The 27,808-nt window shown below is 42.1% G+C and overlaps 1 protein-coding gene across 1 annotated transcript; it reads left to right on the top strand.

Annotated features, from left to right (window-relative positions):
- Positions 1-746: 746 nt before the first annotated feature.
- Positions 747-26,784, top strand: HECA (hdc homolog, cell cycle regulator). The gene is made up of 5 exons (XM_050316859.1): positions 747-990; positions 15,544-16,584; positions 19,656-19,810; positions 22,396-22,594; positions 26,535-26,784. The coding sequence occupies exons 1-4, from the start codon at positions 762-764 to the stop codon at positions 22,558-22,560; spliced, it is 1,590 nt and encodes a 529-aa protein (XP_050172816.1). The 5' UTR covers positions 747-761; the 3' UTR covers positions 22,561-22,594; positions 26,535-26,784.
- The last annotated feature ends 1,024 nt before the right edge of the window (positions 26,785-27,808 follow it).

Here is a 27,808-nt window from a genome sequence, read left to right as displayed (position 1 = left end):
TCTAAAGGAGTTATCCCGTTATCCATCACACATGGATCTACCCACACCAGCAACCAGATGAGATGAGAAATCCCAAGTCAGGGCTCTACTGTTGTAAGGCTTTGTGCTCCTTGACCCACCCCCCAATACGAGAATGCACTGTTTTGGTTTCCTCCCATCCCTCCCCCCCCTCCCCTTTTATTCCTGCACACTCAGGTGACATTTTCCAACTGTTCCCCGCTGTTTGGACATTCACACCGCCTGGGATGCCACGGTGGGACCCAGCCCTCACAGCACCGGCCGCAGCCGCGGTGAGAAACCCGCAGGGAGACCCCTGGCTCCCACCTCGCCCCGGGGCTGCGGGGGCATCGGCTACAGCCGCGATCCCCGCTCTGGCTCCCGGCTGCAGGATGCGATCCGTCCCCTCCCGGGAGGCGCTACAACCCCCCCGCCCCTGCCGGCGGCAGCGGGGCTTTCCCTCTCCCGATAAGCCACTCCCGCTGCCCGCGCCTGGCTCAGCCCCAGCCCCCCCCCGGCACACGCCGCTTCCCGCCGCCGCCCGCGCCTGCTCCGGGAGGAAGAGGGGCGGCGGTGGCGGGCGGCCGAGCGGGACACGCCTTTCGCCCTCCCCGGCCCGGCCCCCGGGCCCCGCCGCCCACCGCGGGCGCGGCGCAGCGCAGCGCGGCCGCCGCGGCCCCGCCATGAGCCGGAGGTAGCGGCGGCGGCGCCTTCTGCAGCCGCCGCCGCCCGCCCGCCCCGCCGCGGCGGCGGCCGGGCCCGCGATGCCGAACCAGAAGGGCGGCAAGGGCAAGAAGAACAAGCGCGCCAACAGCAGCGGCGACGAGCAGGAGAACGGGGCGGCGGCGGGCGGCGGAGCCTCGGCGGCGGCGGGCGGCGGTGCCTCGGGTGGCGGAGCCGGAGCGGCGGCCGCGGGCGGCGGCGGCGGAGCGGGCGGCGGGGCAGGCGGAGCGGCGGCCGCGGGCGGCGCGGCGCCCGGAGACGTCAAGAGCGGTGAGCGGCGGGGCCGGGCCCGCGGCCTCCCGCGGTGGCGCAGGCGGCGGCGGGGACCCAGGGGGCGGCGCGGGAGGACCCGCGGGGCGGGGGCGCGCCCGGCGGGACGGGATGTGCGGGCCGGTGCCCAGGGCGGAGCGCGGGTGTCGCCCGGGGCCCTGCGCGGCTGCTTGCTGGCGGGAGCTCCCCGAAACGCGCGGCGGGGCGGGGGCTGCGCGCCGGGGTGTCCCCGTCCGGTGTCTCTGCCGGCGGCGGTGCTGCAAGCGGCCCCGCTGCGCCGTGGGCCGTAGCCCCGCTCTCCCTGGAGCACGGTCCGCGGGCAGAGCGCATCCCCGGCGGGCGGGATTCGCATCGCCCGCCGGCAGCGGCCGCGCCTCGGCGGGTTCGGTGCTCAGTTGAAAAATCCCCGCTTTATTTCATCGCGATTGAAAATGGAGTCCTACTTTTCGGTCCGTTTCGTTTGCCGTTGTACAGCAGTTGGTTTTGTCAGGGTAACGTACTCACTTTTTCATCAACCATTTTATGGTGCTTTTGGTCGGAGGGTTGGGTTTTGGTTCGGAGCAGTTTTGGTAAGGTGTTTTCCTGCAGAAACTTGCGTTGCTATTCGTGTTTGTTTTACTGCAAAAGGATATGTCAGGCTAAAACTAAAGGCAGCCGAGGATTTTATTACACTTTTTGCTGAGCCAAAAAACTCCACCTCTTAGGTCTGCTGCTGGGTTTACAAACTGTGGCATAGAGTCCCTACTCTTGACTTTTTTCCTTTCCCAAGTCGGATGTCAACTTCTTACTCTTGATGCTTTACAAACGGTGAGAGGGTAGCTACAGTTAATTCTACGCTTTGTGGCGGTAGTTTTGCCTTGGCTGCTTTTAAACACAAAGGTAGTTTCAAGAGCCATAGTTTGGTTTTCAAGATGTCTGATTCCAGTGTATTATTTAAGGGAAACTTTTCCTTGGAAATATTAACAATTAGTTACAAGTCACTTCAGCTCACAGAGTGTTTGCCAGACTGCTTTTGTAAGAGTATTACTTCCAGAGAATCATGGAGAATGCTTAGAATTTCCCTTTGGGGTTTGTTTTGGATCTTTTTCTTTACTGTTTGCTTTAAGTGGTAAATGATGGGGAAAAAAAAAAAAAAGGAAAAAAGAAAGATTACCAGGAGTTAGAGAATTTCTAGAGCATTTTTTTCATGACTTCAGTATGGTGTCCAATATTCAGTTTGCAAGTGGTGTCTCACACATGACACCGTTGGCTTTCATTTAGGTGGGGAAAAGCAGTGTTTGGAAATTTTTTGCTCAAGCACAAGTGGCAGCAGAGGTGCATTTCTGGCGTGGCTTTTTGCCTGTGGATAATAAGGTGGTGTTCCATCTGCAGATGCCCCAGAACGTGATGCCACTGAACACTGGGTAGTGGTTCATCTCGCTAGCTGGACAAGTTGTTAGTCTTCTTCAGCTGTAAGACTGTGTGTGCCAGGTGCCTGATGTATCCTTCCTCTGTGCTGGTCAGCTTCCTCAGAAGTTGATACTTGTCTATTTGAGATCTAACCTGAGGTGCTCCTTTATACTCTCTCCCCATTTCCGTATGACTTAAGTGTTCAGAAACATCCTTGACTCTCTTGCCAAATCCCTCCCTTCCCCTCCCACCCTCACAACAGAGGTACAACATCAACTTCGACATTTGCTGTAAGTGCCTGGTCAGCACACCTGATCTTTCCCTTTACAGCATCGTTGCATCTAGTTGTACCTTTCTTTTCAGGTAAGCATAAAGGCTGGAGGAGTAGATGTGCTTGCTAGCTTTATTTTACACTGGTTACTGCCCATCAGATAATCCTGAGATGTGTCTTGATTTGTATTCTCAGTGGTAAGTCCAAAGCTTTCAACAGGTTTTGGTTCAGGAGATGAAAGGAGAAACTGTTCCTGACGTGCTACAGAATTAGGAATCTGGCTCTCGTATGCGAGGAAAAGATTAGATGATGATAATTGATTCCCCGAAGTCTTCAAAACCGATGAATCTGAAATGAAGCTCTGTACTGTAGCCATGGCCTTGGAGGCAACTAGCCCATTACTAGACTCAAGACATTTGTAAGAGGCTGTGCACTTTAGGGTTGCTTGATCACTAAGCAGTTTATGGAGGATGTGACCTGCTGCAGTGAGTGGTGAGGTTAATAGAGTTCTGCTGCACACAATCAAGCCTTGATTATTCATGGGAGACTATCTGGGTTGCAGATTAAGTGTGCTGGGTGCAGGGAAGCTCTTTGCTGTGCTGCTTTTGGACCATGAAGCTTTGTGCTGTGACTCCTACTGCCCAGGTTCACTGGTCCTTTGGGTCCCCAGACTCGTTCTTCTCTCCTCCACTGTCACCATATGGTGTTCTAGAGTATTTGCATATGCCTGGTATCATCAGTCTCCTACTCTACCTTTACCCTGGAAAAGCAGGGGATGGTCATAATGACATAACCTGTTTTCTTTCATTACTGTGACAACACAGGAGTATGCAGAGATGAAAGCATCAGATTTAATAATTGAAAATGTCTGTACAAACCTTGGCTTTGCATCATGATGTCAGTATGACAGTCTAATTATGCAGTCACATCAGGACCCTGCTTCACTCATGAAGAAATACTCATTCAGATATGGGGTTTTTTAAGTCTTCACAGTTCATTCTGTGTTCCATGTATTGTTTCTGCCCCCCACCCATGTACCATAATGAAACAGAATTTTTAATTTCCTCTGGGCTTCTCTGTGCAGCTCTGACTAGTGGTGCTATGTAGTAGGGAACTGCTGTTACAGCACCCCTTTACGGTGGAAAGTTGTTCCCTTTTACATTTTGATAAATTTTGCTTCAATCCCTGCACAGTTTTCCCTCCAACTATCATTCAGTTTTTGGCATGATGACTGAGAAATGCCAGCTTTTCCCTTGCCCCAAGAGGGCGTTTGTTTATGCTTTTTTGTTGTTGTTGTTGTGATGTTTTAATTTTTGCATGTTCTGAAATCAAATTGTGCTCCAAGGTTCTAGACTCGTACAAGGGAATCAGGAAGACAGAGGGCATAACCATTGACAGATGTGATGGCTTTTCTCCATCTTGCACTGTGATTTCGTAGCAGGTATTGGGATGATGCCTAGAGGGAGGATTCACATTCTATGGCTGTGCCTTTCATTCCTCTCTCTTCAGTTAGACCAAGCAGGAATTCTGTATATAAATAGAGTAATCTTTCTTGATGAAAGAAATGGTAATTTTCTGCATTGAATGAGGCACAAGTCACGGGAGAGAGAAATGTAGGGTGTGGGTAGACTAGTTTAACAGTATCATAGTGTGCAGGGAGACTGAGATGTGGTGTCACAGAAAGCCTCATTTCTTAGATTCCTTGTCTTCAGAGTGATTGAATAATGTTTCTAAAATGTTTTTAGTTTTTCTAGATAGTTTTCTGGGTTACTTTTCATAACTAAACTGAAAAATCTGAGCTGTTGTCATATAACGTTATACCAGCAACTGCATGGAATTGTGCAACCTCATTGACACCAGCATTCCTGATGGCAATAGTTGGTTCCCTTCATCTGTAGACGTAAAAAAAAATAACATTTTGTGGATACTTTGCCCTCATCAGCAGAAGAGGACAATGATCACAGGGTTTACTTTCAGGTCTGAACTCTGAGTAGCAAATTCCTATTCTTTTCCTGCCATGCTGAGACTGGGCAGTTTTACACTATCAGCTTCAGCTGTTTTATCCCTTTATCCTCTGAACTTCGTGCTGTAGTCTCCACATACCATTATTTCTCACCCTAAAATTCTTTATTCTATCCATTTTCTTTGGCCTGTTTCCATTCTTGGTATCATTGTCCAGTAGACCCAGGTCCTCTTCCTCCACTTGGTGGTTGCTATCGAAGCATCTTGCTGCTTCATCCTCTTGTCCTTGTCACTCTGGTCTCTCCAGCACTGGTGCTGTGAAAAGATGAGAGAAAAAAAGAAGCTGTCTTTCCTACCTGTGTTTTCCCCTTTAACATGGGGTTCATTAAAGCCAGCTAAATTAAATTTAAAAAAACCCTCTTCCTGAATCATTGTCTTAACAGTGTACTGGCCACCTGTTTTGAGACCATAATTTTTCTCCTCTGGTGCAGGTCAGCCCTTAAACTACACAAGTGTCAGAGCTGGAAACTTGATGGGCTGTCAGGTGGAGCTGCCAACAGTCAGATTTGTGTCAGATTTGAACACTCCTCTCCCTTAAGTTTCACAAATTTTTAAGATTTACGTACTTTCAAATAAAAATGCTAATGTAGAACAAATGTATGAAGAAGAAAATCAGTCAGCACAACAGTGACTAATGTGTTGAAAACTGTGACTGGCCAGCAATTATGATTTACTAAAAACCAAAAATTATATCCTGGAGTTGGGATAGTTAAAGAGGGACAGAAAATTTGTCAGTGCAATGTTTAATTTAAAAATGTATTTTCAGAATATGAATTGTAGTAATATTTAAGCCTGGATTAATATTTGCTGTCAGATGTTCCCTGCTGCATATAACATCCAGTTCCAGTTTGGCACTCTAGTGATATTCAGTATTGGCACCTTCTGATTATTTAGCCTGAGGGAGTCCCATTGATATCAGGGAGTCCACCTGGAAAATTAAGTTTCTATTCTGTTGCAGTGACTACAAAAATTAATACCTATTAATTTACTAAAGGGAAATAATTTTGCTTCATAATTCCATTGCATTCATCTAACTGCAGAAATCAATTGAATGCAAATTTTGCTGTCTCAATGCAAATCAGGCTCGAAAGGACTTTCATGTTAGTTTTAGGATTTTTAAAACTATGCAATTACATGCTTTGGTAGCAAATACAGTTCATGTTCTGCAAATCTTTGCAAATGGAATCATGTCTATGGTATTAATGAATTAAAAAAATACTGTCCTTTCATGCAAGCACGTACACACCCATTTAAGGTTTGTGGTTTTTTTAAAAGTTATTTGCTATCAAAATGGTTATCAGTGCTCTGACAGCATTCTGTGTTCATGTGATTAGTCATTGCTCAACTGTAGCGCTTTCATGAGTAAGGGTTAGGCTTGATGTTTGTTCTGTTTCATACAAGGAAACACAGTTTTTGAACTGATTCTTACTCCCAGTGATCTAACAAGTAGTGACAAAACAGTTTCTAGTCCTTGGAGTCATTTGTGAGTTTTCTTCAGCCTTGCTTTACAGCCTTGCATATTGAGACATCCTTTGGGATTAAAGTACTTTCATGACTGGCAGGCATCCATCCTTCTCTGCTTTTTTTCCTGCAGCATTTGTGAGCGAAAAGAATAGAGGTAAACCTTGCATCCAGCTCAGAGTAAAATATTCTGCCAGGGGAGGTTTAGGTTGAATATTAGGAAGAAAATTTTTAATAGAGAGAGTAATCAGACATTGGAATGGGCTGCCCAGGGAGGTGGTAGATTCACTGTCACTGGAGGTTTTTAAGATGAGACTGGATGTGGCACTGAGTGCCGTGGTCTAGTACCATGGCAGTGTTAGATCAAGGGTTGGACTTGATGATCTCAGAGGTCTTTTCCAACCCGGTTGATTCTATGATTCTGTGGTTACAGCTAATCTTCAAAGTGTCTAAAGTATAACAACATTAGTAGAACATGGGCTTTCTTTAACAGTTTTGATAGAAATTCACATAATTCCAAAGAGGCCTCTTGAAGCAGTAATCTAGTCACTGGAGCGGGTAATTCCATTTTGAAAGCTTGCGGGATCTTGAGTGGAGCACTGGCATTTCCTGGTAGATTTTAGTGACATTTATCTTGAGAGCATTCACTTTAACCTTCATCTCTTTCTCTCTGAATCTGTCAGTCCTTCTTCCTGGGCTTGAGAGGGATATTTCTTTTGTTCCTGTCTTGGTTGCCTGCTGGGAGAGGCAGTAGGTTCTCTTAGAGCCCGGCTGTTTGAGTATGTCTGGCCCTCTCCATCTCCACTTCTTTGGTACTGATACCCATTTTGGGAGCAGTGTGCAGTTGAGGTCTCTGTGTACTGCACAGATGCCAAGGATGGTACATGACAGGGCTGAGAGCCAGCATAGCATTGTGAGGGAGATGTCTATGGGAACTGACAGCTCCATACTCAGGAGCTGCTGTCTTGCAGAGATGCTGGGTACTGCATCTCCTGTTTCCCACTGAGTTTCTATCAGCTTCTTTAGGCTTTAGCATGGGAAATAAAGTACGGTCTGTCACACTGAAACTTGGGAAGGGTAGCCCAATGACAAAAACATCCCCAGACTTGAAACTATAGGAGGTGCTGATACCACTTGATTCAACCTATTTTACTTTCTCTTCTGCCTTCTTGTGCTTTTGAACTGGGTCTGGTGGCTACCTGGCTCTAAATCTGGGTGAGTCCAGCCTGCAGCGTTTACATCTGTGCTTGGCATTAGTGTATCTACTGCATGCCATGGTTATCTCTTTATTCCCAGCATGTGTTAGAGTTTGCAGCTGAAAACTTACTAGGGCAGATGCATTAAGAGTCTGCTTAGCTTATTAAAATGTCTGTTTCTTTAGGCACCAGTGTTAGTTCTCTATAACAGTTCAAGTTATTAAAAGCTCTTGGAAGACTAAAATGGGAGGATTTATTGGTGAAAGTGCTCTTCTATGAGGATGATTCATGTGCAGACTAAGCCACAGCCAGTGTTCAAAACACATTAGGCCCACCAGTCTTGAGATAGTCGCTGATTTCTACATTCACCACAATAGCAGTCACCAGAAAAATCCACCCAATGCTGAGGAGTGGAAGGAGTGTTCCTGGCTAGGGCACGATTGCTTATGGCACGGAGAACCAGTTGTTGCCTGACCTCATTTAAACCAGCTTGGATTTCGCATGGGAGTATCAGGAGTGCATTGGCTTTAGTTGTCCTGGTACTGATACAGCTAGAGGCTTAGGCCTGTTCTCTTTAGTATGGTGAATTGGGGATATTTTCAGTTGAATTCAGGGTATTACAGGGCAAGATTTCTCCTATGCAGAGAGGGTCCGCACATCCTAAGCAAAAGCCAAAGCTGGTCATTGAATTGTTGTCTGTGTTAGGATGAAACATATTAAATGCAAAGAAGCTGGCTAAGTTGGCTAGATGATAACTGTACAGATTATGGTGACTTGTACAAGACCGTGTGAATTCTCATATGATGGATTTCAGCAGTGTAGGCAGTTGGTCCAGCTTGGAGCACAGATGGCTGTGTAAACAAACCGCAAAATTATTGTGCAGATGTAAGTGCCTATCCTCCTTAGTCTGTACAGTTTTGTGCTCAACTTTCTGCCTTACTTTGGTGAGGTGATGGTTTAGCTGAGAGTGGGTGGTTGAATGAGAGCCTCAGATAACTGACTTTGTATCACAATGTTAGTTGCTGATTTCATAAACATCCGTTAGATCAGGCTGTGCTGTAAGTTAGAAGGTGTTAATGTGGCAGGTATGAGTTAAGGCTTCGTGATTTCCATGGCATCATTCTACTGTTGTGTAGTTTCTAGGCTTCTTATTTTTTTATTGTGAAGAGGTTCCCTTGGAGGGAAATTAGCATAAGTGAAGTGCATGGAGATAATTCTAGCACCCACTGAGCCCTTTGGGAGTCCTGTTATCTGAATTCCCAGGTGAATCAGAGTTTAGCAGCTCCAAGTTACCTGAAACCCTTTACAGGGAAAGATGATCGCTTCATGTGACTACTCACTTAATAGAATTAGTGACATCTTGCATATGGGGTAAAGCATGTGATGGAACTGGGCTGCTTATGGCTTTGTTCTCTTTAAGACCCTTCTGAGCATAAATATTCATTGCAGCTTACCCAGTCCTTGAGGGTAGGATTGAACTCCAGATTGGCACCTCAGTGGCAGTAGTGTAGGTGCTTTTGCACGTAAAGCTGTCAATCAGAATGCCACTGTGATGAGGAGTTGTCTGGAGTCAGTGGCGCTGTTTGTTGCTCTCTGAAATTAGAAGCCTCGGCTTCTCTTTATGAGAACGTGTGAGGGAGTCTCATGACACAGAAGAAAGCCCATGTTAAAGGTGGCTTACCATGTACTGCTGTCTTTGTTTTTTCCCTCCCTCTTGACTGGAAGCTTTAATCTTGATCAATTGGCAAAGATTGCTTAAGAAGTTCTGAAGACATATCAGTCATCATCAGTGAGTGTTATCAATATAAGCCGTGAGCTGAGCTGCTTTGAAAGACTTCTCTTACTGTTTGTTAGCTGTTACTTGCTGTTGTTACTTCACTGAAGATCCAAACCTGCTTTTTGGATTCACTTGTGAAACGTTTTTTCTCATTTTATTCTTCTGCTACATTCAGGCTCTCAGGAAGGTGGTTGATCATTTCTGTATTGCCGTATTATTTGTACTATTTAGCCAGTTATAGGTATGGCAATACCATTTTGTCACATCTTGATAATCTTTTGAATATTAGATTGTATTCCAAGGTTCAACAAAGCAAACACATTGGACAATTAGTTCAAGTTTTCTTTTTCTGTCTGTTTTGTTGTTGTGGTGGTTTATTTTCTACATTACAGCTTCATTACAGTACTAGCACAATAATATTGTATGACTTCAATTAAAATAAAGCTATGCTGCTAATGGCAGAGGAAATTCAGAGGATTCTTGCAGATGGTTGGGAGGGAGTAGCCTTCCACAGGAATGACTCAGCTTTGGTTCAGGCTGGCAGAGTGAACAATTCCTAGTGTGTAGGGTTGTGAAGAGAGCAGTGTTCATGGGAAAGCAGAGTAGAGGTTAAAGTGCTTGATTTGCAAAGTATGTGTCCTACAGATACCTTTCTGGCCTATGTAATGTGTTGGCAAATAAAGTATCCTTGGCATAGGTGATGAGATGCTAGAGTAACAGTAGACCAAGAGCAAGCCGTAGTAAATGTCTTGCAACTGAACTGGTGCCAAGACCTTACCTTTTTTTTTTTTTTTTTTTTTTATGATTTCTCTTTCCAGACCCATAACAACCTCCTGTTGCCTGACAATTGTTTTAAGATGACAGTAGAGCTACCTTTTCCAGCAGCCACTGCACTTCCCTCTCCTCTGCCCCCAGCCTCACATGTTTAACACCTCCCTTGAGCTTTACCAGCAATGGCAAGTCTGTGCAGTGAGCTGAAACCTGTGCTGACGAGTATGGGAAATAATTATGTGTTTCTGTCCACTGACTGAAGAACTCTGGTGCTTAACACAATAGATAATGTGGGAGCGTTGTGGGGGAAGAGCCAATTTTGCTTTAGGCATCTGCATTGAGGACTTGGAACAAATGAGAGCAGTCACGAAACTGAAGCCATGGAATCATTACGTTTGGTTTGCTGGGTGCAACTTTGGTTTTATGATGGATGTGTAAACAGAAGTAAACAACATTCTCCTCAGTTTACTTCACCGGGGGAAGTTCCTCAGGCAACTGTTGTTCTGCTGCTTTCATTTGGGTCATGAAATGGAAAGGATGGTCTTCATATACCCCCTCTCTCTTTTTATTAAAAGGTAGAAACCAGTTCATGTGGGTGTTTTTTTGTTGAAAGAGGTTTATCTCAGATGTCTGTTTCTGTTCCTGGCTTTTACTGATGTTTATAAACCTGAACAGAAAAGCTGGGAGAAAGCCAAACAACCCAATCCAGCTTCCTTACAGTCTTCTGTCATGTCACTTTTGAAAGAAAAGTTAATTTTGTGGTAGCTCTGTCAAACATAAAACACAACCTTGTTTAAACAATGAGCTATCGTTGCTCAAATGTGTGTTTGTGTGGAATATTGTGTGTTACATCTGTTTCTGAAAAAATTTATGTACTGCTCCTTGCAGCTGTTTCAGAATTACTGTTCCAAATCACTACAGAGGAATATGAGAAAACCTTTATTTTTTATGTGGAAACATTACTTCTTGAAAGAAGCAGCATGCGCCTGTAGTTGCAACTTGACAGCCTACACTGAAGCTGTTCCACTACACAAAATTGCACACTGTCTTGCTTTGTTCTCTTAGGCTGTGAAATAAATCTTGAAAGTGAGAGTTAAATAAAAGTTATTTTATTATTATTTTGGCATTCTTTTTGAAGGGGCGGCTGGAATAATGGATACTGCTCTCATACCAAGTAATCTTTCATTTTTCCTGAAGTTCAGTTTCATAACTTTGGAAACCAGAAACCTGTTGAGCTGCTACTTGGAAGCAAATTATATTTAGGTGACAAACCAGCTTGGGGCTGCAGGTGTGGATGGGCAGTTTGGCCTTGTGAATTTCTATTTACTCCCCATTATCATCTCTCTTGACAGTAGTCATTGCATCACTATCGTAAAACATTAGAATGATACAACTGACTTTTTGAAGAATATATCAAAATACATTTTTAGATATGGGAAGTACAAGGGCTTGATAATAAGAATTTTGGAAGTTTTGTAGTACTGTAATAAGCGCTCTGTCCCGTCTATAAAATGGTGATTAAATAACTCAGACCGCTTTTGAGAATGTGAATTGATGGGAACAGGTCTTCACATTTGCTAAAAAGTGGCTCCCATACTGATCTGACTGCTGTCTCTTTTACTCCTAAGTCATATCTGTTGTTGTAAACTGGGAAAGTTGCACAAAAATAGCTGTTTTCTGTTTCTCATTTATTTTTTATGCAGAAACATGTAACATGGTTATGTTTGGCAGGAGACATGGATGGAGAGAAGTCTGCAAGGGTTGTTCAGTCCTGTACAGTCTGTTTTGTACAGATAGACCTGCTGGGAGTTGAAATGTTAGGCAGAACCAAATGTTGGCTTGAGGCTTCTATATGCTTTTCAGGTAGTGGAGTTTTCAGCTTTCTTAAATACGGTGATATTACAGAAGTGGTAGAACTTTCTACTGAGACAATTTTAATTAGCCATTCCGGGCTCTTCAGTTTCTCTTATGGAAGTACTGCAGCAGTTTAATCAAGGCCTTCTGCAAACCAGCAGACTTCATAATAGCAAATCTGTATCAGTGAAAGTGGGTGCTTTGACTACCATGGCATAAACCATGCTGTGGAGCACGGCAGCATGGCAGAGAGACCTGTTAGTTTTCTTTAGTATTTCTTATCCTGCTAAAGTGACAGTAGTGAAGTGTCAGGGGAGTGCCCAGAAGAGCTGAGACCAGCTTCTCCTCTTAGCAATGATGTTTTCCAAAGTAATCTCAGCGCCACTGTTTAAAATTCACTGGTGTCTTTTGCAAGGGGGAAGGCTTTTTCATTGTTGCTTTCTTCCAGCTGCTCTAGACCTGCTTTTTCTATGGTGATTATGTGATCAGCCAATTCACACTATGTAGATAGAAGATCAGATGATGGAATGTCTGAAGACTTTGTTAATCATCTAGTTAACTTAAATGTTGAAGAAGACATCGCTGTCCAAAACTTGAAGCTTTTTTTTGCTCATAGTTACGCTGTATGGGAAGTTCCTCAAGTAAACTGACATCTGTAACTTCTCAGGGAGAAACTGGAAAAGGTCTTATTCCACAGTATACTTCCATTGACCAACTAGGAAAAGGGGAAAAAAGATCTGTTGGAAGTTGCCTTTACATTAGCATCTAGACACCCAGTACATAATTATAATGAATAATTGTGAACGTGTTCTATGGAGAACATGGGCTGTGGTAATTTTTTTTGTATTTCAGTCACTTAGTAATTTCATTTTTTTGCCAAATAGTGAAGAGTCTGTAAACTTCTCAGGGGGCTAGAGATCATATGTTTTTGTGTACAAAACAAAAAATATGTTCAGAGGCTAATCAAGAAAACACTTATTTTAGTCAGTTAACTATGCCATTATGGATGAAGAAGTTTAGGGTCTTTATTCAATTCTAGACTTCTCTTTATAGTAACTTTCTCAGCTGTCAGCCATAATTATACCTGCAACTGTTAGAACATTTACTGTTTGAAAACCAGGGAGAGCTCAAGTGAATTTTTGGCATGTTCTTCCTTTCCTGCCTCCTTCCAGTGGTGGAAAGGAACATGTATCAAAATAGATGAATACAGGAAATGTGTGAGAATTGTTTATGTTGGTACCTCCGGTATAGAAGAAATCTCTGAAAAGTCCCTAGGGAAAGCCTCTCTTATCTGTGTTCTCTCCAATTTGGTAATTAGTTTTTAATGACTGAACAAATCCATATTTTGAAATGAAGTAGGCTTTTTCTGCTTTAAAAGACAGTTTTTGGCAATGTGCTTTGCTTACAGTTTATAGGCCAGTCCTTGAAGGAAGTGTTGCAGAAAATTCTCTGTGCAGCTGGTCCACTTCTGGCATTAGAAACGGAGGCCAAGAAATGAGGTGAAGGATGTGGCATCTTCCAGGGAGTGGCTCAGGAGAGGTTTTTTTGTCCTATTTGTGGCTGTTTCTTCTGTGTAAATAAGTCTTCAGAGATATAGTAATCTTGAATTTACTGGAGGTAACCTTGAAGGTTTTGTTTGTTTATAGCATTTTACAAAAACTTGTTGGGAAGGAGCGAAACAACTATTGTGGCAAAGATTCCTTGTAAAACATCAGGTTTGTGTATTGCTGCTGGAGGACAGGTGATGATGGGTAGTGTGTCTGTTACTAAGAGTCTGAGTAAAAGTACATGTAGCAGCGTAAAACCTATTATTCCACTGCGAATTACATTGTATTATTTGTGCTAGCCTATAAGAATGGGATTAAAACCGTGCAACCAAGTGGTGGTTTTTTCCCAGCTTATCAGATAGAAATTTAAAGTCCTAAGGAATAAAACTCTGGATCATGACTGTATCTCTCAACAAGGCTCTCTGTACCTCTGCTCTAGGTCTTGGAACTCTGGCTGAGACTGGGGAACGGCAGGGAGCTGTGCTCTGTTATGTACATGGGGTGAGGCAGCACTTGACCACAGAATACCCTGAAGGAGTCTACTAGTGTTTGAATGCAGCCATACAGAGGTTAAAAGGCAGCCTGACAGCCCTGTTGGATTAGTATTTTCTTTCTGCCTCTCGATCCAGCATTTCCTCCAACTGCCAAAGAATTTGTTGAGCTGTGTGGTGCTACCCAGAATTGATCTAGTGATTACTTTAATGGTTGGGGCATCTTTTCCTCTATAGGCTGCAGGTGTCAGAAACCACTTTTGCAATCTGGCAATGTATTCTGTCACATTTGATTCTCCCCAGATCAGACAATTTATATGCTACCACAACAGCCTTTGTGCCTTATTTAAAGTTTGCTATTGTAGAGTATTATAAATGGATAAATGAAAACCAGTTTATGCCACAGTGGGATATGATGGACTCCACTCCCTTATGGATCCCTGTACGGTCTCAAATTATTTATCTACATCTGCCTCATCCTCTCTGAAATCAGCTTATGGAGGTGGTTCAGGGGTGCCTTCAGGAGCTAAATTTCGGACAGCAGTAACAGCTTTTCCTAATGCAGTAGTTGTGGCTAAGAAATCCTGAATCAGATCAGCAAAGTTACTTGTAACGACCATGTGTAAGTTATGAGATTACCTTTTCCAAGTATGAATCTAAAGTTTTTTTAGTAAATTGTAATAAATCATAAATTTCTGGAAAGAAATCATAAGGTGGGTCATGAATGTTTGCTAAAGCTTGTTTTACTACAGGATTCATAAAAAGACGATCATTACAAGTGGAGGAATTAGGAAGACAGAAATACAGTGAAGAAATATTTGTAATACTTGAGTAAGCATCTGAAAAGTTCATATAGAAACTCCAGTAGAAAATTTCCAGCCCCTTTTGTGCCTCCCAGCTGCAACAGAGCAGCCAGCAATGGGAGTCATATGTAGTCCTGGGTACTTTGGTGAAGGACCAGAAAAAAATCATGAGTCAATAAATGCAGAACATATTTTCGTATAACATTTTTTGTGTTAAAGATGATATTATTGCCAGGAGATGATTGAAGTAAACTGTTGTTTGCTCAGTGGTATAGCAAAAGCTGCTACTTTGATGATAAAAGACCATGTAGCATTTGTTTTCTTTAACCTGTCTGTGCTGCAGGAGTGTTTGGTTTGTGAAATTTAGCTATCCAGGAGGTCAGTGATGATGAAATAGTCTGTATTTGCCTAAAGCAATGTAATGAAGGCCCTCCTCTCTGTACTAGGAATATAAGCTGTTTGTCTTGCTTTTCAAAGTAGTCTGCTTCCTCCTCTCCCTAGCTGTTGTCTCTTGCTCAGTCCCAAAGAAAAGATCAATTTCTGCCTCTCCCTGTGATTGTGAAGCTGAGCTGTATTGCTTACTTGTTTTTCAAACAGTGTTCTCTCCATGTGGCCTCTCAGGCTTCAAAGCAACCCTCCAGAAACATTCACAAAGCTTTCTGCTTGCTTCTTAAGGTCTTGAAACAGTATCTGCAAACGCTTGAGGAGAGCTAATGCTTATGAGGTGCTTTGGTTTTGAATACTAAACACACTATGATGTCGTTTTGTTTCTTTATTCCTTCATTTCCGTATCTCCTTTCACATGCTTAACTCTTTTGGCAGATACTGCTTTTTGCACTGACTCAGAGGTAATGCTTGTGGCCCCTCAGTAGTATGGGCCATAAGAGCTTGTGTGTTTGTCATGGTGTTTAAAAAAGTATTGTAATAAATAGACCATTAAGTTATTAATGTATCTGTTTTATCTTCCACAGAAGCTCCTTGTGCTACTCCACTGATCTGTAGCTTTGGAAGGCCAGTGGACCTGGAGAAGGATGACTACCAGAAGGTTATATGCAACAACGAGCACTGTCCGTACAGCACTTGGATGCACCTTCAGTGCTTCTACGAGTGGGAAAGCAGCATCCTCGTCCAGTTCAATTGCATTGGCAGAGCCAGGAGCTGGAACGAAAAGCAGTGTCGCCAAAACATGTGGACCAAGAAGGGATATGACCTGGCTTTTCGCTTTTGCTCCTGTCGGTGTGGGCAGGGTCATTTAAAGAAGGACACTGACTGGTACCAGGTGAAACGAATGCAGGATGATAAGAAGAAGAAATCAGTGTTGGAGAAGAGTACGGGGAGGTCCGTGGCGGAGTCAGCAGAGGAGGCCAAAAAGGGCAGGCCAGCCAACAAGCCCCAGAAAGGCTTGAGTAATGACCTCCAGCGAAGGCACTCGATGGACAGGCAGAACTCCCAAGAGAAGGGTGTGATGGGCGGCAGCTACGCCGTTCGTTCACCTTGTGTCTCTCCTGGCCAATCCCCGCCCACCGGCTACTCTATTCTTGCCCCCACGCACTTCAGTGGGCCTCGTTCCTCGCGATACTTGGGAGAGTTTTTGAAGAACGCCATTCACCTGGAGCCCCATAAGAAGAACATGGCTGGTGGGGGCATGTTCAGGAATGCACATTTTGATTACGGGACAGCTGGCTTGCAAGCACATAGGTCAGGACACTTCGATGCTCCTGTGCAGTTTTTGAGAAGGCTCGATCTATCTGAGCTGCTCACCCACATCCCCAGGCATAAATTGAATACTTTCCATGTGCGGATGGAAGATGATGCCCAGGTGGGCCAAGGGGAAGATCTTCGGAAGTTCATCCTTGCTGCTCTCAGTGCCAGCCACAGGAACGTTGTAAACTGTGCTCTATGCCACAGGGCGCTGCCAGTGTTTGAACAGTTTCCGCTGGTGGATGGGACCCTATTCCTTAGCCCATCAAGACATGATGAGATTGAATATGATGTTCCCTGTCACCTTCAAGGTACAGGTTGTATGTCAGTCATGCTAGGTTTCATTAAATGATGGAACTGCCTTCTGTGCCCTGTACCCCTCCATTATAGATTTTCATCCCGATTCTGCATTTTTAAGGAGTTCAGTAAAGCCTAAAGTAACGTCCAAAGTACTTGCGTGGATCAAATTGAAACACGTAGAAGGAATTACAAAAAAACAAATACTCTGTAGGAACATCCATGCCTTGTGTCTGTGTTTACAACTAAAAGATTTCTTTTCTGATTTCTGGGTAGACCATGGGAATGTTTTCCAGCCAATCCGTTCTGCATGCTCCTTTATGTGTTGAGAACTTCAAGATACACATCAACCTTTTGAATTTAAGAATGCAGTGCTGTAGCATGGGTGAAAGTTGTATTTGTACCACTGATGAGGGTGAGGTGCCTCTCATCTGCTTTCAGACCAGAGAATATCAGTTTTGTTTTATAGCAAAGTATTATTTTTTTAATATGGAAAAGACTATAGTCTGGCCTATGTTAATACTGGCCTGAAGAGGCTGGACATAGTAAAGGTAAGCTTTTAGTGTGGTGGGTTGAAGCAGCAGTGTAGTAGTAAGGGTTTTAGACTTATTTCCAAACTCCCACCGGTTTGAACTGTGTCCTGATCATTTCCCAGCTCTGAGATGAGACCAAGGCATGTGTTTTTTTTAATCCTCCTAGAGAAACAAATGAATGTAGGCCAGCACAAGCTTCAGGTGTTCCTGAAGCTAAGTGATCAGGGTGGTAGACAGCTAGATATGCCTGTCCTGCAGCCTACTGGCAGCCAGCATGGCTAAAATAAGAGAGAGTATTCATAGTTTGGAGTTTAAAAGCATAGAATTATATCTTGAAAAGCATGTTGGTAAGTGATTAACAGGAGGAATTTTAACACTAAAGTTTCTCACCTTTCAGTAAAATTTTGTATATCCCACACACGGTCATATGTGTTATGTAACATTCCTTTGCTCAACAAAGTTTGTATTTTATTTTTTTCCTTTCTTTAAACCACTGTGCAGTAAATCACTAAACTGTATTCATGCTGACATTATTGTTTCTGTCTTGCCTAATATACTTCAAAGAGAAAAAACAATAGGCAAATATACAAGCTAAAAAAGTTTGAGGATAAACAGAATATACATATGTGAGATAGCAGTGCTTATTTGCTTTGGTAGGGGGTCAAGCACAAGGTGCTTGTCATTTTATCAGTACTAATAGCTGGTTTAGTAGTAGTGAAACTCATCGTTTGTTAATGTTTGCCACTAAGAATGAAACTGTGAAATTTTCCTTTTTGTAATTAATTCCTCCTTAACCAGTGGATGATATATCTGGATACATATCTGAAAAACCTGCTCAGACAAGTTGCTGTGAATAATTAATTGTTAAAATTTTTGCCTCCTTGTCATGGGTAAAATGGTTTGTTATCAGTAGTGCTCTTTGAAATGAAATCTTTAAGCTGTAAGGTGCTGTTCTAGACTGTTACTTTCTTTTAAGTACAGAAAATAACTTATTTTATTTCAGGTGTGTTTAAGATACCAGGTGCCTTATTTCCTTTATAACAAGGATGTGGAAAATTAAGTGGTAGGGGAATGTAGTATCTTAATGTGCAGAAACAGTGCAGAGCCTCAGATGGGTAAAGTTATGTATCTTCTGTCACAACCCAGCTTCTATGTGTGGAATTATTTGAACATCAGCAATCTCAAGTGCTCACTTTGGGAACAGAGGTTATTATATTTGCACTTTAGTCTCATTGCATCATGTTTTCTAGAGCCAAACATGCCAGTGTGGAATAACTCAATTTTTACCAGTTCATACTAGCATGTTTACTTAGTATATATATTTTAAGAAGAGTCTGGGTTTTCTTCTTGTTTTTCTAAAATAGTTGGCTTAAAAAAAAAAAAACCAAGTTAAACCCCAAACTATTAATTTCAGAAGCATCTGATATAGACTAATCATAAATTATTAGTATTTTGTTCCCATATATCTAGAAGAGATACAAGGTGTGTGTCTGTTAAATTACAGTTTGTGATGTGTTCTGTGCTTTGGTGCTAAAGAGCACAAATTGCAATCCAGAACAAACACACATTATACACAGTCCTGTTATGTTGCTGATCTGTAACCGCACTACTGCTTAGCTTTGTATTTTGTAGCAGCACAAAATATGGTATGGTACAGAATTAGTACTCTGTATCAGCTCACTTCTAATAGCCAATTATTAAACTACAAATCAATTTAGTCATTACAAATCAGGCATAATCTGTGTGCCAGATCTTTGTAATTTGTGTAGGTTTTTTTGTTTTTGTGAGATTTATTCTCAGATTTTGCATTGGTGAGTTTATTCACATGCATGTAGTGAAAATATTTGGTTTCCAAGTCTGAGACACTTGTTTTTTTTGAAAATAAATACAACTCAGGCTTTGAAAGTCATTGTGCATACAGAGCTCAAAGTCATGATAGCGCTCAATATATTTCATAGTTCTGAATGGCATGTTAAACTCTGTGTAATATGTAATGTTTTTAAATATTCTTCATGGTCAGAAGAAAATACATGAAAAAAAAATTGCTCTTCTAACTCTTCCTTTTTCTATGGGGATTATTAGATCCTTAGTTCCCTCTTTGCTGGAAGATTCTGGCAAGTTTTTAAATGAATCTGTACCAAGTTTGCTAGTAAGTTTCAGCACTTCACTTCTGTCAGATGGGGATGAAGCTAGGGCAAAATCCTGGTTTTGGGAACACATCAGCTGATCTTACAGCTTAACCTGGCATCTGTTCTTGGAGGTTTAGCAACTCCTTTTATAAAATATTTTGCTAAGTTCTACCAGCAAATGATGGAAGGGAGAGTGGGCAGAGTGATGACTAATTCCTGAGTTCTGCATCTGTGGAAAATAGCTTCAGTCAAATCCTATGTATTTCCCGTAGAGAACCTTTCTATACTTTTATCATTCATCCTTTATAAGGAAAAAAAAAAAAGGTGTGATTTGTATCACTAAAGATCAGATAGCACATTGCAGAAAATGTCTGTTTTAATGTTTTGATTTGTCTCATGAAGACATGTCTTTCCTGTCCACAGGAAGGCTTATGCACCTCTATGCTGTTTGTGTAGACTGCTTAGAAGGGGTTCACAAAATTATCTGCATCAAGTGCAAGTCCCGATGGGATGGAAGCTGGCATCAGCTGGGAACTATGTATACCTATGATATTCTGGCAGCATCTCCCTGTTGTCAGGTTAGTACTATATGTAAATAAGACTCACAAGGTGAAATTGCTGATGATGATAAAGTGAAGGTTTGTGTATCTCTTCTCCCTTCCCTCCTTCCATCAGCTGACTGGGTCCCTGTCCCTTTGTCTTAAGAGGTACAATGGCCTGTAGCTAGACAAAAGCCATTGCAATGGTCAATGGTTAATGCTTATGTTTTTAAATAAAGCCCCCTTAAATGCATTTGCAATTAAATCCAATGCTGCATCACTAGCATCAGATATAATTCCACATTTTCAGCAGATGTTTCAGGTTTTCAGGTTTTTAGTTCATAAATCATGTTTTATCATAATTGTAGCAAAAAAGCTCCAAGAGAACAGAAAGGTCTTAAGTGTCTTCATGCTTGGAGGTTACTCAGCTCTCCTTAATCTTTGTTGTACCTCACTGGTGATAGTGCTTCATCCACCACAGCTTGAAGCAACTTAGTTTTTATTAAATGCTCACCTAATCTATACTTTGAGTTAGGAAGATCCAAGGCCTGGGGCTGCTCCAGAGTAGACATGTGCCGAAGACAGCAGGTTAGTCAGCATTCAACAGAATTATCTTTGTGATGGACAGAGCACTTCTGCTGTGCAGGTAGGGGTAGACAGCTGTGAAAAAAGCATTTGTCTGGGAATGAACTCAGTGGTCCACTCCAGATGCTCAGACACAGAGGTGTTGTTGGTAGGCTAGGACAGGAGCCTCACAGAGATGGACACTTTCAGTCTGTGCTTGCTTCACGGTGATGTGCATACTTAAGAGCAGTCTAAAATACCATTTTGTCAATATGAAAAATGTCAGTTTATTTTAAATCTTAACATATTTACCAAAATGTGTTGCTTGAAAGACAGGTGGTGTTTCTGCTGCTGGTTAAGATGACATTGATGGCAATTATAGCTACAGACAGATACATTACCTCCAAATTTAACATCCATTGAAAATGTAACTTAAAAAGATAGGGACTTATAGGGATAAAACACTGATGCTGACTTGCTGTCTTTGTAAAAGGCAGCAACTTTAAATCTGAATTGCTTCTCTAGAATGTATAATACAAGAATTAAGAGCTCATTATACAAGAGCCTTAATTACATGATTAATGGACAGTGTGACAGTACATGGTATCAGAACTGATTCTAAAATCATTAGCTGCAGTGACTGTGATTGCAGATAATACACATTATTGTTTCACCATGATTGTTACAGGTGATTCCATGCATACAGAGGAATGACATTTAAATATGGTATATGATTTAACTCCATATCAGCCTTGCTGATTTTATTATGAATAATTTCATGCCTTATTTCAAAATATTTAATTCTACACCACAAATTTTCATGAAGGATAAAGCCACTGTCACTAAAAGCCACTAAAGCCACTAACACTTAGCTGATGTGCTGGACAGTAGCAAAGGAGAAAACACTTTTGCTAAGAAATTAATAAAAATTCATAATCTAGTAGATTGTACTTCTTAGAATTTCTGCTTTTCAAGCAGAGCAGATGGCTGTGAAGCTGTTGATTAGTTTCTTTCTGAGTCTGGTCTCAAGAGGCATAGTACTTCAATAATTTTTTCCTCTCCTCATCCAGGAAAATCCCTTAAATCAAGATGGCCATAGACAATACTTTTTTGTTCTTTTCAGTGAAGAGCTGAAGCTTTCATTAGCGTATTGGGCTGCGAGGTTAAGCTACAGTACAGCTCAGGCCCTTGCTGCTTTTTTGCCACCTTTACTCTTAAACTCCTTTACAATCTCAAATCCCTTCTACTGCTTCTGAAAAGGCCTGCTGAGCTTTCATGCTGCCTGTTGCTTTCTTTACATCAGATGGGCTGTGTTTCTCAGCTAGATTCCTTCCAAAGACTCACTTTTTCTGTAACAGCTGAATATTAATACCTCTATCTGTCCTCCCCTTTGACCTTTAATTATTTCTCATATCCACCCAGTTAATGTTGCTTCTTTCTCACTTGATTCTGTAGAATAGGTTGTGTGCTTGATGTTTAATTTGTATATCCTGGTAAGTGTTATAAATGTTTAAATAGCTACTTAAGGTGACTTAATACCGTGTTGTGCTGATAAAGTAAATCGAGTTATACGTTTGTTAAGCCAAAAGATTAAAATACTGATATATTTCATGGACAGATGATGTTCAAGCGTCAGCTGAAATTGTTGAATTGCGTGGCACAAATATAAAATTTCTCTCTGTGCTTTGGGGCTTCATTAATAATTTATTGAGACAGCACTTCTTGTGCTGGAGATTGAGGAATTGGTTCAGAGATTAAGTAAAACAAAACAATCATTTGTGTACGTAAACCTTGAAATTCTCTGCCTCCCGTCAGTCAGAGTGGAATGTGACCTACTCTCAAAATTTTGTGATGATATTTAATGTGAAATATGTGGTGCATGCCTGTGAGTTACCAGTCCAGGTGAGGAATGTCCTTGCTAGCAGATCCCATTACTGCCGATTTCCTGACTGACCCATTCTCCTACTGGGGAGGGCAAGGGGCTGCCTCTGTCACCTTCCTTTTCCAGAGGTGAGTTTGGTTGTTTCAGAAGTGGTTTTTTGTTTGTTTGTTTTTTACAGGCTCGACTGAACTGTAAGCACTGTGGGAAGCCAGTAATAGACGTACGGATTGGCATGCAGTATTTCTCTGAATACAGCAATGTCCAGCAGTGTCCTCACTGTGGAAATCTAGACTACCACTTCGTGAAGCCATTTTCTTCATTTAAAGTTTTGGAGGCTTATTGACGAAAGCTTTGCTTTAGTAATAGCTATTTTATGGGTATTTCAACTTTATTACATATCTTTTTATAGGATTCATTCTGTGATGAAATTTAATTTCTTTTCTAACTGAAAGAGCAGCTTCTTTGTCAGTGTACATATTAATATGTATATATATATATATATGTCGTTAAAACAAGAATCCTCCTGACAAGATCTCTGTGAAGGTTGGAGGCAAGCCAATTTAATGGCCTTTGAATATACCCCAAGTGTGGGGTAAAGATCAGCTAAAAATTATTTGGATTTATTTTTTTGTATAATTGTAATACAGTTTATAGCAAGGGTGTGGGGAGACATACGGGACAGAGAAATATGTCCAGTTGAAAAATGGGTAGGGTTGTTCCTCCAGCTTGGTGAAAATGGGAAATCCTTGGAAAGAAATGGTTCTTTTACTGCTGAATTCATTCAGCCCTTTGCATCGGTCCCCACAGGCGCAGGAGCTGGCCCCGTGCTGCCGGTGCCGCCAGTCCCCTCAGCAGGCTTTCTTTCAGATTTCCCGAAACGGGGGGTAAACTAGGGTATCATGACAAGTGAATGTAAATGTATGCCAGCAGATGCAATCTTGAATGAGGTTTTTTGTTTTGGCATAGCATCTTCCTGCTGTGTGTGTTTGATGTGCGTTGCCCTCACGGCAATAGTGCTGCTTCCAATGGGGCTGTCATGTGCCCAGCTGGGTCATCTGCTCATACCAAAACAAGCTGGAGATCTTAAAACGCTTTATTTAAAGGTGTTTTCTTCACAGACATTTTAGGGAAGGAACTGGCTGAGCTGAGTGGGTATGTGTTTGTATGTGCCTGCTGGGGCTGAGGCTTTGCTGCCTGCTGCGGACTGGTGTGACTGATGTGGAAGGAGAACCATGAAGTCGGATCTGGGCCCTCAGATCTGTAAGAGCTGAGAGGTATTGAATGTACAAAACATGGCATCACTTTTTAAAACAATTAATTGCTGCATCTTCATCTTTCAGAATTGTGTTCAGTTTAGGATCTAAAAGCATGGAGGCATTTTAAGAAAGCAAACTTAGCATATTTACTTTCTACATGCCTCTGTGCTGCACATAACAGACTGCATTAGGGAGTGCATTCGTATCAGAGAGTTTGGCCCTGTAGATTCTGCAGTTGTTGTTTCTTGATTCCCATTTCTCCTTTCCTTAAATAAATTTTTTTAAAATAGGTCATTAATCTTTTGCTTGGTTTCTCAAATCAGTTGAGACTTATGGAAGATTTGGTTTTTTTGCTTTTCTCCGTAGTGTATTTATGGAGTGTTTGTCCAGTTTAGAAGTATGAGGGTTGTTTCTGTTTACAAGGTGGGATTATTTTTTTTCTTTTTTTTTTTTTTTTTTCCTGTAAGTTTTTTTGTTTTTCAAATTAGAATCTTTTTTAAGAATGTGTCTGTCAAAATCAGTCTTGTAAATGGCCCTGATACTCTGCCACGCTGGGAAAGAAAACAAAAAAGTCAGAGGCCAAAAAAGTGTTTTTCCTATATGGGACTGGGAATTATGCTTTCTGCTAATTTAAAAAAGGAACACACGCACATAAAACTCAAGCTGAATACCCATGTTTCTTTGTGTGTAAAAATGCCAAGTTCACAGTTTTATTTCCTGGCTATCTTCACTGCAGAATTAGCTCGTTTTAGCATTAGCTACTCTTTGAGTAATGCTCAAGTTGCACAGAGGGCTTATGTGGGCACAGGTGACTTCCTGCTAACTTGAGTGGTAATGTCCTTAAAAGCCACGCAGCTCATGTGATCCATTGCTGGTCTAAACAGCGGTGTTAGCAGGCTGTGGTAGCCTTTCTCACTGGTGCTCTTCTCCTTCAGTCCTCACTCCTGGGCTTGGTTTTGGGTTTTGTTCAGTTGTCCCCTGTTTGTGATAGTTTTGGGAAAACCTGTTTCCTCTTCAAGGAGAATTATGGAAGGACTTGAGAGACTTCTAACACTGTCCCATGACTACCATGATGTTACACCAAGCCCAGTTGCAGTGGGACCAGCACTGTAAAAATTGTTTATAGGAACAGAAGCTGGCCTGGGCATACCTGGGCTGGAAGAAGGTTTCTGCGAGATAAAACCCAATTAGCTGTGCAGTGTAGACTTCCCTTATGGAGGGCAGTCAAATTATAATTTGGATTAACTCCTTGGGAAGGATGAGCCCTTCAGCTTTGATGTGCATCGAGCAGTCTCATGGAGTTGGGGTGGCTATCAAGCTTGGAGTTGCGTTGCCTGGCAGTACCATGAGAACCAGACCAGACAGACGATGGCTAGACTGTCCCAGCAGCCTGAAATCACGCAGCAAAGATAAAACTCCTGTAATGAGAAAAATTAAAGGATACATCTCTTACTGTAGTGTTCGGTCTTGAGTGCCAGTCACACATGCCAGGAATGTGGCGTGTTACTTCCCACGTAGGCTAATGGTGTTGTATGCCCACTTTTTCATGCACTGGTGAGGGAAGGTGTCACTGTACAATGCACATGGTAGGGGAGAAGTGGTATCTGGAGTCCTAGATACTTGTTCACTTGCTTCCCTTAGAGTAGCTTAATTTATAACTCTGTCCTTTAAGTTCTTAGTTGTCTCTCTAGACGTGTATGTGTGACAATCGAGAACGAGTGGATGTGGAGAAAAGGGAATGTGGCCAGCTTTAAAAACACAAGTGTATGGGAGATTGTACAGTATATCCCAGTCAAAAGTTGGAATGGAGCAGACTGAGAAAATGGGAAGGGAAAAGCATATTTAAAGTCTTAGCAGTGACAAGGATTTACATACAAATCTATCCAAGAAAACAATTTAGTTCTCCATCAGCTTTTCCTTTTAATTCTGTTGTTAAGTGAGTCTTACCTGCTGCTTGAGGAAATGCCTATTTTCTTGCAAAACACTCTCAACTGGAGGCTAGCAGCACACATAGCACTGTAAAAATGATCCCTGATGGAAACCTTCTGAGCTACAGAAAGATTCCTCTGAATTTTCACTCCAAAGTAAATTGTCCCTAATTTGTAGAGGCTTTCCCTGCTTCTTGCTCATGCTGAAACCTGTTCTTGGGTTACTGCAAAATGCAGTATTTTCTTTAACATGTAAATTCCGGTCAAGGAGTCAGCCCCTGCCTCTGGCCATGAGAGTTTTGCCTAAGTAGAAGGGCAAATGTAACTTCTTTGGGACCTAATGGCTACTTTGGAGGTTAAACTAGACCACAGTTGGCTTTGCTTTCTGTCTTGACAAGCACTGGAAGTAGTCATGAGCTTATAAATGCATCAAAAGGGAAATTACTTCCCTAGGGAGCTGCTTGCTTTGCTTGTTCAGCTAAAGTTTATTCTTCGTTACCTTTCATTTTTCTGGTGCTGTGTGGTTTTTTTTTTAAGCTGGCCTGTGGTCAGATTAAATTTGCCTGAAATATGTTTTGTATACGAGAATACAGTCCAAACCTCCAAACCTCTGGATTTGGAGGTTTATTCTACTCCCCTTAAGTGCACGTTACTCCTTGTGATAGTAATAGGAGTTGCATGTGCAAATGCTTTTCTTTCCAGTAGTTAACTCTCCTTTCCATAGGAGAGGCTTGCATTTAGATAGATTTCATATTTTGGATGTGTAAAAATGATTTCATCCATCAGTAGGATGTCTACAAGTAAATTTTGATAACCATAACTAACCAAATGGACATCTTTTACATGCTGATGTGTAATTTGACATCTACCAAGGTGAACAACCTGCAATTGTTGTTCCATCTGATGCTGCAGAGTCATTAAAACTACAGTGTTCTGTAGCCAGCCCATAGACTATCCTATAGTCTATTTCATAGAATCATAGATATTTGCATTAACAGCTCTAGTAGTGAGCAGTGTATTCATGAGTTCAATTGGGAAAATAGGGAATATTCCTACAATGGAGGCATCTAACCCAGTTTCTTTCTTTTTTTCCCTTTTTTTTCCCCCATGTACTCTTCACTTTGCTGTACCAGGTAACCAAGGACAAACATGTTGTAAGGCCACTGGTGAGAAAACCCCTCGAAAATATACTTGTCCAAAAGGTTCCTTGTTGAGACATTCTTGGATTGCACTTTTGCAGATGGAAGAATATGTACATAGCAAATGAATGTTGATGAAATTAAAATAATTGGTTATGATATCATTTACATGTGTTGTTAGAGAATATTTTGTTGTGGCTTCTCTGTATTAAAAAGTAATAAATACCAGACAGCTAATAGTGTTGGTTCTTCTTTCCCTGTTCTTCTCTGAACTAGTTTCTTACACCTGCTCTTTCTAGAATTATTCTAGTTGCCTTAAGTTTCAAGGGCACAATAAACCCAGGTTTTTGGGGTCCGTTAAAATGAAGCTTTATTGTAGTAATTTTCAAGACTGCTGTCCTAAAAGAGTGATGATGGGGGATGTGATGTGCCACCTTGCCAAACTGAAGTCCTCTTCACTTTGTTGACATTAGAAATGCTCGATCTGTAGCACAGCGTGTGTCCTGTGGGAGCTGTTTCAGGAACACCTGTGTGCTGTGCCAGATGTTGCCAGTGGGGCTGCATAGAGGACAGTGTGCAGAACCCTTCACTTCTGGCTGAGTCTGTTAATGGAAATATGCCCTCTGGTGCCTGTGAAATATCGGAAGGGCTTCTGGAGGGGAAAACACAATGCAGTAGCACTAGGGCAAAAGGGTTTCCTGTGTTATGACTGTACATTAATCTCTGAAACCCAGTTGCAAGGGAGGGGACCTCAAATCCTTGCTTTCTGTGCCAGATTTTTCAGCAGTCTGCCTAATCGTGGAATCATGCATTTTAGCAAACCTTGCTCCATATGCTTACAGTGTGATTTTTCAGCCTTTGCATATTACCACAGAGAAGTTCAGGAAGGATGTAAATGATCATGGCCATCTGGACATACAAAAGGTAAAGCAAATACTGCTGGGAGGGGAAGGAGGGCCTGAGCTCAGGAGAGATGAGGTGTGATTTGGAGATTTGGGAACACTAAAAGAGCCAGCTGTAGCTGTGCAGGTTTAATTTTGGAAGCAGATGCCATGGCTGATTTGAATAACCTGACACTGACAACCTGTATGTTAATTGTGTAAAGCACTCTGGATAGCTGCTGCTTAAAATATGAGTATTTGTTCATGAGGTAAAAATATAAATAAGCTGCTATCAGCTAATTAATTGCTAGTGAAAGCAGTGATTCTGTATTGATATTTTACTGAAATGATAATGGGTCATGGTTTAAGGCTTAAGCCTATGTGGGA

The sequence above is a fragment of the Myiozetetes cayanensis genome, unplaced genomic scaffold, assembly GCF_022539395.1.
Source record: "Myiozetetes cayanensis isolate MyiCay16 unplaced genomic scaffold, myiCay2020 scf2-11, whole genome shotgun sequence".
In the NCBI taxonomy this organism is placed as follows: Eukaryota; Metazoa; Chordata; class Aves; order Passeriformes; family Tyrannidae; genus Myiozetetes; species Myiozetetes cayanensis.
The sequence above is the reverse complement of the archived record's forward strand: the minus strand, read 5'-3'. Positions and strand labels throughout refer to the sequence as shown.